At 51.5% G+C, this 11,366-nt stretch overlaps 2 protein-coding genes across 2 annotated transcripts; both read left to right on the top strand.

Moving 5' to 3' along the window:
• Positions 1–2,271: 2,271 nt before the first annotated feature.
• IUM83_01262 (TKL protein kinase) lies at positions 2,272–2,785 on the top strand (the record flags this gene model as incomplete). The annotated part of the gene is made up of 2 exons (XM_067925104.1): positions 2,272–2,331; positions 2,417–2,785. The coding sequence occupies 2 exons, from the start codon at positions 2,272–2,274 to the stop codon at positions 2,783–2,785; spliced, it is 429 nt and encodes a 142-aa protein (XP_067797151.1).
• Positions 2,786–5,439: 2,654 nt separating this feature from the next.
• IUM83_01261 (TKL protein kinase) lies at positions 5,440–5,730 on the top strand (the record flags this gene model as incomplete). The annotated part of the gene is made up of 1 exon (XM_067925103.1): positions 5,440–5,730. One exon carries the CDS (start codon positions 5,440–5,442, stop codon positions 5,728–5,730), a length of 291 nt encoding a protein of 96 aa, XP_067797286.1.
• Positions 5,731–11,366: the final 5,636 nt, after the last annotated feature.

The raw sequence follows: 11,366 nt of genomic DNA, 5'->3' as shown, positions 1-11,366 counted from the left end.
TTTGGACGCTGCTTCGCACTGGTGGCCCTCATGGGCGCCCCGGCTTCTCGCAGAGGCTGGAACATGACTCACCAAAACTATGTCAGAGCGCGGGGGACGGCTTGCCCTTGCCACGTCAATTGATCCAAGGCTCGTGTTTCTCTAACCACGGCATGCCAAGGACCAAGTCGTACTTGTCCATGTCTAAGACCAACAACGGCTCCTTGTTATCAAAGTCTTCGAACGTGACAGCCCGGATCGTTTGGAGCCGAGGTATTTATATCACAGAACCATTGGCTAGCCTTACGGAGACCAGCCCGTTGTCTTTGCTACCACGTAGAACGTACCTATTGCGGTTGCGCCCAACTGGCTGGCGGCGCGCAAAGTTCTTTGACGCCCAGAATCGATCCAGATTCTCAAGGGATGGTCCTATCCCGGTACACTCGCGTGGGCCACAAACAGCCCGCCTCTGCCTTTTTCCGAGTGTACATAGGCTATCGAGGACTAAGTCCCCATGGCGTGAGCCACCCGCAAGCCCCTCATGAAGACTTCGCGACTCTCGAGTATGCCACCCCGACCCTACTGGTGTCCTGCGTCCCCCCCGGAACCTAGGTCGCGGCTTCTGCCAGCGACCCTTATACGCAAAGGGCTTCGAAGAGTAACGTTTCCTTTGACCTCCCGCAGGACAGGCACGTTTCATGTGCCCAAGCTTACCACAGCCAATGCAGTGAATGTCGCTCTGCTCGGCCATGTCCAAATTCATGGGAACTGGCCCGTTGCAGGTTCCATTGCCTAAACCACCATTCGGCGCGCTATCCGGCAAAGGGTTGCTTTGCCATACCGTGGCGGGAGTATGAACCCGTTTGTGGCTGTACTCCTCCTAGAGGGCGATCTGTATCGCCTCCTCCATAGTATTTGTTTGCACGGGTAACAGTCGCGTAAGGGCTGGGTCAACACGCAGATCGTCCATCACCTTGATGTGTTTGGGCAGGGGTGTTCCCGCAAGCGAGGCTGTGAGTACTCTCATCGCTTGTATGTACTCGTGCAGCTACCGCCTTCCTGCCTTCCTTTTTTGCAGGCGAGGAAGCGCGAGCGCTGGCGATACTCACAGTTTGCCGAAAGGAACGTGGCCGCAGCTGCTCACATAGCTGGGGCCATGATGCAAAGCATGCCGGCGTTGTCGTTTCGCGCGTATAGGCCCAACCTTTAGCGCTGCCACTAAGATTCGAAACGGCAAAAGCGACATAGAGTCGCTCGTCCGAGACGAGAGCCGCGTCCTCGACCTCTCGGACCCAGAAGTGAAGGTTCTCACCCTCCTTCTCTTCAAAGGGGTGAACCTTCAGCCTCAACGGCTTCGGTCGCACCGGCTTCGGCGCGGCTGCGGAAGCCTGCAGCCCCTGAACATGGGCGATGAGTCCTTGATCGTAGGTGTCGAACGCGCTGATGCGCTCGACCTACTCAGCCGGCGTCGCTGCCGCTACGCTACGCAGAGCATATATTCCAACGATGCCTGCCATCTTCCGAACTGACTCGAACTGCGAGTCGTTCAAGTGAGGAAACGCACTTCTATCCATCTTGGCTCACTCGTTGAGACCACAGAGGATTCAGGTAGTCCAATCTACCCGCGTAGGTGTAGGATTGACTACAAGTGCTATCAAGTGTGACGGGGCCACACGAGCACCTTGCACAGAGGAAGTGTGCTAACGAGAATACAAACTCTCAGTGAACGGCAGTTCATGAGTCCCCGGCCTAAGGGGACGGATTGATCAGAAATACGGTAGATCTAAGACTGAGTGTATTTATCGGTTAGTACAGATTTGTCCTGCATACAAATCCGAACTTTCCTATAGTTTATCCTATATAAAATGCATCGGTTGGCTCTCAAGCCTATAGTGTCACTATTCAGGGGAGAGACCTTTTGTAGCCATCCCTGAGTAGTGCCAGGGTCACTATTCCATGTAACCCCGTTACACTGGTTCACACAACATAACGCACATCAGCCAGTGTCCCTTGTCCATGTGTGGAAGGCTTGCTTAGTCATCTCAGACTACCGATGACAGGCCAACAGCTTTTCAGTGTCGTCGCTCTGAATATGCAACGAACAGCTATTCAGCATTGACTTTCTGTTACGTTAAGTGCGCAACAGAAGTTCTCTGGTACGCAACAGAAAGTCAGCAGGATTTGTAGCAGGCGTGCAGCATTTGAGCAACAGATATTAATTAGCACTCTATCCAAACTATGGAATGCAGTCTCCCGTATTTCTGAACACGCCGTCCACTTGACAAACGCAGCATGAGTACGAGCAATGCAAAGGAGGGATTGTTTTTCGCGGACACTAGAGATGGAGACGCTGTGAGGGAGATTTCGATGTGGAGACACCAACGTGAACGTCGCCGACGAAGCTGGCAGATCTCCGCTCCATTTCGCTGTCGAACAGGACCAGTCCGACGTCGTTTTCCTTCTGATCGACAAAGGTGCAGACCTGAACCTGGCAAGGCCCAAAGGGGTGACGCCGCTTTTCCAAGCTACGGAGACGAGAAACACCGCAATGGTGATGCTACTTCTGAAAAACGGAGCCGACTTTGACAAGGCCTACGAAGACGGCGATACGCCACTCACTCGAGCTGCTGCTGAGGGGGACGTGGGAGTTGTTCGTCTCCTGCTGGAGAGAGGAGATAACGTGGACAAGACGAACGATCGGGGCAACACGCCATTGATGTACGCAGCTAAAAACGGCCACCACGAGGTGGCGGAGATTCTTGTGGCTAATGAGGCGAATGTTGACCGAACCAACCAGTTTGGATAGACCGCTTTTCTCATCGCTGCCAAGTATCGCCACCGCGAAATTGGGAGGCTGTTAATTGAGCATGGAGCAGTTGTCGACGTGGCTACGAATGACGGCGTCACTCCTCTCGTTCTTACTGCCGCTGCTGATCACGTCGATGTTGTTCGCTTGCCGCTGGAGAATGGAGCAGTGTAATGGATAGCAAAATGAAAAGTGCATTGACCTGAGCTCGCTACCTCTTGCCGCTACCTACAGCTACTGGTTGTCGTTGCCGTGGCCTGCTAAGGGCAGCGTTGACTCTGTTCTTGCCCGTTAAGAGTAAACATGTTCTTCCACCGTATGGTTCTCTTCAATTGTAAGCGTCGCTCTTCTGCTGTAAGGTCAGAAAGTGTAATCACAACGGATATGCTCTTATATCCGTTACAAGCAGATATCGCCAAGACTCTTAAGGGAGGCAACACGGCTATACTGGATGCGGCGCGGAACGGCCACACCGATACGATGAAGCTTTTGCTGGAGAACAGTGCTGACATCGAACACAGAAACCAACTCGGATTGGCTTCCCTTCTCGTCACCGCCATTTCAGGACATACTGATACTGTAAAGCTGCTGGTGGTCAATGGAGCTATCATTGAACTCCCTGACGACAAAGGATTCACGGCTCTCATCTATGCTGCGGGACGCAGTCACCTTGATGTTGTGGAGGCATTGGTGAACGATGGAGCTGACATTGAGAAAGCCTCCAATGAAGGCTACACCGCACTGATTAAGGCAGCGTCCGAAGGAGAAAGTGAAGTTATACAGTTATTACTGGAGAGGGGAGCAGCTGTCGAGAAAACAAATAAGGACAAGTGCACAGCTCTAGTTTGTGCGGCTGAGTGGGGTCATCTTGAAGCATTTAAACGTTTGCTAAAGAAAGGAGCTTGCGTCGATCCGCCCACTTGCTCACCTCTAGTTGCTGCTGTCCGTAAAGATGACGCTGGAGTTGTTGAACTCTTACTGAACAACGGAGCAAGTGTTAACAGGCCGGCAGAGGATGGTTTAACACCACTATTGGCCGCTGCTGAGAGCGGACATACCGATGTCATGCGCGTTCTGAAAAGGCATGGAGCTAACATGGATATGACCGATACCGAAGGCTATTCTGCTCTCGGCTATGCAGCAGAATGGGGCCGTTTAGAAGGTGCTAAGGTGCTACTAGAGAACGGAGCCGACATCAACCCGCCCACACACGAAGGGTGTACTGCTCCGATGCGTGCGTCGTTGTTTGGTCGTATTGACATCGTGAGGCGTTTGCTACAAAAAGGAGCTGATACTGGCAAATTCGACAACGAAGGGCACACTGCTCTAGCTTATACTAGGGAAAGTGGTCACGATGACGTTGTAACCTCTCTTCTGGATAATAGAGCCAACATTGACGTTGGATAAAATGATGGCTCTACACCTCTCGCGGTCGCAATAATGTTCGGTCATAATGACGCAGCCCTCGCTCTCATTAATCACAGCGCCAATGTGAATTTGCCAAACTCGTATGGGCGAACTCTATTGATACTGGCAGCTCAAAACGAGCGTATGGAGACCATGGAGCAACTGCTGAAGACCGGCGCTGATGTTAATGCTAAGGCTGAAAACGAAGATTGCGCACTTCACGTCCTTGCAAGAAAGGGAAATGCGAAGTGTCTATTATGGCTACTGGATCATGGCGCAGCTGTCGACATACCAGGAAACAACAGATGCTCAGCTCTCTAATTTACTGTTGCGCCTGGTCACATAGAGGTAGTCCAGCTGTTAATCTCGCGTGGGGCGAACGTGAATTGTCGAGATAATGACGGGGATACTGCACTCTGTGAAGCCATTTACCAGAATCAAGCCGAGGTGGCACGCGTTCTGCTGAATCACGGCGAAATGTAAACGCAGGAAACGGCGTTGGGTGGAACCCTTGATTGCTGCAGCCCAACGAGGCCAAATGGAGATTGCAATTTTTTGCTTGTAAAGGGCGCCGCGGTAGACCCAAAATCGAGCGATGGGCGTACGGCACTTTTTCTTGCGGCGGAAGAAGGCCATTTCGACATCGTTCGTGCTCTCTTGGATAATGGTGCCGCCATAAATATTGTTGACGCAGAGAACCAGACCCCATTGATGAAAGCCGCATACAGGGATCACGTATAAATGATTGAGTTTCTTCTGAATAGCGATCCTGATGTTTATTTCAAGGATAGTCCAGGTCGCATCGCCACCGAAATTGCGCGTCTAAACTGCAGAAACAAGGCAAGGAACATCCTTCAACGGTACCAGGCGAAGCAGCCCAACAATGGCCAATAAAACAAATTCGTACTCAAGGGGGATTACCCAGAGTGGTTTATTCCTAGTCGCGAAGTTCGGAAAGATCAACAACCATTTTCCGCTGGTTCATTTAGTAAAGTCAACAGAGGATGGTTGCTGAGTGCAGGATTTTTATCAAGACTGTCACCGTCGCCAACGAGAAAGAGAGTCGCAGCTTCCATCGAGAAGCACGTATATGGCAGAAAGCTCGACACCCGAACATCGTTCCCTTCTTCGGCGCCTGCGACGAGAGTTCGACGTACTTCTTCGTGTCTGAGGAGGGCAAGAACGGAAAACTGCTCGACTACCTGTACCACGCAAGACAAGAAGGTCGGTCGCTACTGTGGTGAAAATTGCTAGATGCTGCTCTCGGACTGCACTTCCTGCACGAGAGACACATCGTGCACAGCGACCTCAAGGGCAACCAGATCCTTGTGAGCAAAGACGGCGTGGCCATGCTGACGGACTTCGGCTTGAGCTTCTTGACGACGGAGCAGAGCGGAGACGAAAAAACCGTGCGTGCCGTCCGCTGGATGGCGCCCGAGGTGATCCGCAAGGACAAACCCGCGACGTCCAACGTGCTGTCGGACGTGTACTCGTTCGGCATCTGTGTGGTGGAAGCTGTGACGAGTGACGTGCCCTAGGGTCAGCGCATTCCCGATCCAGTGGTATAGTTTAACGTTACTCGGCAGAAGTTCATGCCTCAGCCTAAGGCGTTTGTAAACGATGCGCAATTGCAATTGGTGTTGGGATTGTGCGCGTTCGATCCGTCGGAGCGAATGAAGTTGTCGGTGTAGTGGATAACAGGGTGAAAGTTTTGTTAGCATCTGCAGTAGATACGACCTTACGCCACTCATGCGCCAGGGTGCTTTCTCTCACATTGCACGCCTAGCATCAACTCTTCATGGCATGCAAGATGTGCAGCCTACTGGCTACGCTGGTACAGGGAGAGCCCTACGAAGTAAATCAAGCAGACCGCTGTAGGACAACCTCACTTCTGGTTTTACCAAATACACTACGGCAACAACTACCAGGGAGTAGTTGACTCCCCCAACTGTATTTTCTGTGAAACACTACAGTCGGATGCAATCGAGGTGATCCGAGGTTTTGCGGAGGAAGAACAATTCCAAGAGCGACCGCAGGTGATGAGGGAGGATGTCGCATTGAGTGACATTGGTGCTGGTGTAGAGGAACCAGCAAAAATGTTCAAAACAACGATGGGGTGTGCGCGTGCGTTGACCAAGATGCAATCGATCCGCCACTCAACTAGGGCGAACGGAGAAGGAAGACAGGTGATCGCTGCTTGAGAACATGTGGGTGCCTTCATAGTTTTGCTTCGAGTGGCAGATACAGTAGTTGAAGTTATTTTGCCCACCAACGTAAACAGCAAAAATGCTTTCTTCCCTACGGTTCAGTTAATACTCGATCTCGGAAATTTGCTAGGCTAAGAGCAAAGCATCTTTATCTAAGATACCAGCACGTCGAGCTGGGCTACTACTTCTGTCAGAGTTTCGCCGTCCACCCTGCGGTGTCGTTGCAGATGCTTTACGTTTCTTGGGTGCTGGAGTTACTGCTTTAGTTCCCGTGCTTTGTGGCCTCTTTCCCGGATTTTCCTTCACGGTCTGAACGCACAGCAGCGGTTGCGGAGGCTCGTGGATTCATTTCAGCAGCTTTCTTCTTGGAGGTCCTCGCTACACCCTGGGAGGACTTCGCGGGTGGCTTCTGCTGTTGCCGCTTCGGTTTTGTTTCTGAAGTCGCAGGTACCTTCGTTGGAGAGGGCCCCGTTGCAGGAGCACTAATAGATTCTGTGGCCTGAGGTGCAGCATAGTATACGGCCCAAGTGTCACTAGCAGTACATGTTGGGGTACCATTAGCTTCACCTTGGCTTTTGACTTCAGCTGTTGCTTTCTCTTCGGTTTTGCATTGAAGTTGCCGTTCGCACTTGAGCACCCTTCGCTTTATTTTGCACCCTGGTTCTCTCTCCCTGAAGTGTTACTACCGTCGGCTGCTTAGACACACCGACAAGTCGAAACAAAAGAACTTCACAAGCACTCTCAACATTTGGCAACACCCAGTTTCTTCGGTGAGTTCCAACGAAGAAACCACGATATATTCCGAGTACGTGTCAGGCCCACCTCTGGCCTGCTGAGCAAGCAAGCCAGAGCGATGCGGCGCAAAGGCTCTGGCTTGCTTGCTCGCGGCCAGAGGCTTGAAGTTCCTGTGGCAGCTACCCGAGAGGGTCAGTCGTCACAGTGAACATGCATTTTGTAGGAAAAACATGAAAAAGAAACATGGAACATGCATTTAGTAGAAAAGAAATGAAAACAAAACAAAAAGACGCAGGGTAGCGCATAGTCAAGGAAACCCCCAGAAATATGCAAAGAGAGCCCTGTGCTCGCGTAGGAGCACAGCAAGGCATGCGTGTTAGGCTAGCAGTAGCAATTCAGTATTAAATAAACCGTCTACCCCGCACATCGACCACAACTACCGCACTTCTCGACAGGACCAACACTCGCACCCACTTCAACGACAAAGACTCTTCGGGCCCAACGCGACATCTGGTAGCACTTGCGTGGGGAAGGCTCGCTGCTGCACGGCACTCAAGGGGAGGCTTTTTCAGCTTGAGGTGTAAGTGTCACGTCAGCGTGACCAACCCAGCTGTTGGGGAGACTTTGGTACATTAATAGGGCAACCTATTATTGTACGCTGACCGTGGGATATAACTGGAGGGCAGCCGTGGTGCAAATTTGTTTTGCATCTGGCCCCGGTGACAGCCCAGTTGCCAAAGTAGCTACTGTTCTCAAAAGACTGCACCGCACTTAAGTCGAGCTCTATAAGTCTCGAAGCCAGTTAGTTTTTGTTCTTGGTAGCCCGGCACAGCAAAATTTTGGCGAAGCGAAGACCAGGACGACAACCGTCGCCGCTCGACCTCTCACGCGTCATCGACCTCTTCAAAGGCATCGAAGAAGTCCAAGACCTCCCACAGCGCGTAACTCGGCCAATTTTAGGAAGTAGCATAGGCTATTTTCTTTAACAGGTTTTCTCTTTTACTTTCTTTTAGTCAGTGCCCCTAAAAGTAGATTGCTCCCACCGGTATCAAGTTTCAAGGGTGAACACACAAAGTACGAAGTTTTCGCGTGTTCAAGATGGCGGATCCGGCCCAACTAATGCATAGTATGTTGGCGGCCATGGAGAAGCAGACAGAATTGATCGACGAGCTGCGCAAGTCAAGGCAGCTGTCGCAACTAAAGCTGGATGGGATAAAAATGCCCAGCTACGGGGGGACGCTCAAGGAATCGTTCCAACTATACCGGGAGCAGGTGGAGCAGTACTTTTTAGCTAAGGGCATAGACTGGAAGGAGAGTAAGTTGAGTGGACGCATTTTGGCTGTGTTAGCGGGATCGCTGAAGTATGGAGCCGCTCAGTGGTACATCGTCAAGAAGGACGATGTGAAGAGTGTGGAAGACTTCATTTTGAAGCTGGAGGAAGAGTTCGAGCCTCCGGATCTGCAAGAACGTCTTCGGGACCAGATGAATGACTTGAAGGAGCGTCAGTGTCGAGACTTGCCCGATTATATCAGTAAGTTCAGGCACTTGATTACTCAAGTCAAGGAGATGAGCGAACTGGACAAGATCATGTACTTCTTGAGTGGTCTGCCGTCAAGTATTCGGGAGGAAGTCCAGTATCGCAGGGGTGCAACGTTGACCGACGCTATTACCGTAGCGGTCGACTACGACCAGTCTCACGCGCATCGTGGATGCTCGGAAGGAGCAGGCAATAGACCGAGGTACCGATCGTACGACAACAGACGATCGAAGAGCAACAACGATGGACCAGTGCCGATGGAGATCGACAACGTAAGGGTACCGTCGAAGGAGGAATGTATGCGCCAAAACCTGTGTTTCCGGTGCGGGAGTAGTGCCCATCGGTGTCGCCAATGTCCGATACAGCCGCAGCAGACAAAAAAGGCTAAGCGGAATGCGCCGAAGTACAACAACTCGGGCAGTAATCAAGGGCGTAAGCCGAGGATGAACATGGTCCTCGAGGATGACGAACAGGTGGATACTGTCGTCATGGATCGCGTGACTATGAGTGTTGCTGACATCCAGGAACAAGCGGATGAGTTACAGGCATTCATGGACAAGGCACGTGTACAAGTGGAAGAGACTGTCACTGCAGCGTCAGAAATGACGGAGGATGCTGGCTCGTGTGGACTACAGCCAGTTGAAGAACCGAGTTTGCATGCGATGCAACCGGAATTGGAGTCTGGTGTGTGCGGATCGCCGCCAGAGCAGGAAGCTGAGTTGCATGAGAAGCAGCCAGTGAAGCTGGTTCAGCAAGGATCGCAACCAACAAGTACAACGGAGACCTTGAAGGTGAACGCAGTGAAGTCCGAACGTACGAGTAACCTTTTCATCAGGAAGGGTCGCATCAATGGCAGAGATGTCCGAATTCTGTTGGACACGGGTGCAAGCACGAACATGATTATGTCAGGTTTGGCTAGTAATGTGCTTCTGTCAAGACGACTTCAAGCTCAGCGGTTTGATGGCACGTTAACGCCGGCGACGGATGTCAAAAACGTGGAAGCGCCAGTGAGCATGGATGGGTACTTCTTTCCAGCGATCGAGTTCGTGGAATGGAAGTTGCCGGAGTCGCACGACGTCATTTTGGGGAAACCTTGGTTTAAGGACTACAACCCTCAAGTGGATTGGCAAAAGGAGGAGGTTGTCATACCTGACCGGATGTAATTCATCGACGTCGATGCACCGTCGTTCTCGCACAACTTGAAGGAAGGCGAGTATGAGCAGGTGTTTCGGGTGAAGATACAACTTGTGCCCGAAGTGGAAGGAATTCCAGAACCGATCTTCAATGTAGTCGGTAAGGAGTTCAAGGATGTGTTTCCGGAGCAATTACCAGACGGATTGCCTCCGATGCGTGAAGTCAACTTTGAAGTGACGTTGAAGAAGGGGGCTGGACCAAGCTCTCGTGCACCGTTCCGCATGTCGAAGATGGAACAGGATGCTTTCGAAGAATTTGTCAAGGACAAGTTGAAGAAAGGATGGATTGAAGTGTCGAACTCGCCGTGGGTTTCGAACATTTTCGCTATTCCGAAGAAGGACCCAATCACAGGTCAAATGCCGAAAAGGGCTGAATGGTTGCGTAGCGGCAATTTGAAGATTCCGTTGCGTTGGGTGTTCGACTACCGCTATCTCAACAGCGTGACTGTCATTGCCAAGATCCCGTTGCCATTAATCGAGGAGTTGTTCGATAAGATGGTAGGTTGCGTCATCTACACGTTGATTGACCTTGCGCAGGGATATCATCAAATGCTGGTGGTGAAGTCAAGTCGTCCGTACACTGTGTTTCGAACACACAAGGAAACGTATCAGTGGTGCGTAGCGCCAATGGGAGTTGCTGGAATGCCAGGGAGATGGTCCAGGCTCATGCACAAGCTGTTCGACAAGTACGAATTTGTCGTCGTGTATCTCGATGACATCTGCGTCTTCTCGAAGAGTATGGAGGAGCATGTGGAGCATCTGCGTGCAGTTTGTATGGTACTGCGTCGCGCGCTTTTTGCGCACATGGCAAAGTGTTCGTTTGGTCAGTCCGAAGTGGCTTTCCTAGGACATGCTGTCTCGCAGGCAGGAGTAAGCGTTGATCCGCGTAAAACGGAAGCGATAGCCAAGTATCCGACTCCGACGAATCGAAAGGAGTTGTTGAGTTTCTTGGGTTTGGCAGGATATTATCGCAGATTTATCTGTGATTTTGCCGAGATTGCTCGTCCGTTGAGGGATTTGACGAAGGGAGATGCCCCATGGAATTGGACGAAGCCTGTGAAGGACGCGTATTTGCATCTCAAGCTCGCACTTCAGCAAGCGCCTACGCTGAAGTTGCCGGATTTTGAGCGACCGTTTATCGTGACGACGGACGCGTCAGGACATTGTATTGGTGGAGTTCTGTCACAGAAGTATGACGGAGCAGATCATCCGATTGCCTTCTATTCGAAGAAGTTGGATAAACATGAGCGTGGATGGCCTACGCATGAGAAGGAGCTACTAGCTATCAAAGTGGCTACGGAGAAGTGGAGACACTATCTGCATGGACGCCCATTCGACGTCTACACGGATAACGCAGCGTGTTCGTGGATGTTGCATCACCCACGAGTGTCACCAAAGATGGCTCGCTTTTTGACGCACTTTTCGCAATACACGTTTACTTTGCATCATGTGCGAGGTAAGATGAACGTTGTAGCGGATGCGCTCTCACGGCCTCCACCGGA

Source organism: Phytophthora cinnamomi (genome assembly GCF_018691715.1).
Source record: "Phytophthora cinnamomi strain GKB4 chromosome Unknown Contig14, whole genome shotgun sequence".
Lineage (NCBI taxonomy): Eukaryota > Oomycota > Peronosporomycetes > Peronosporales > Peronosporaceae > Phytophthora > Phytophthora cinnamomi.
Note: the sequence above shows the minus strand (reverse complement) of the source record. Positions and strands in the feature narration are given on the sequence as shown.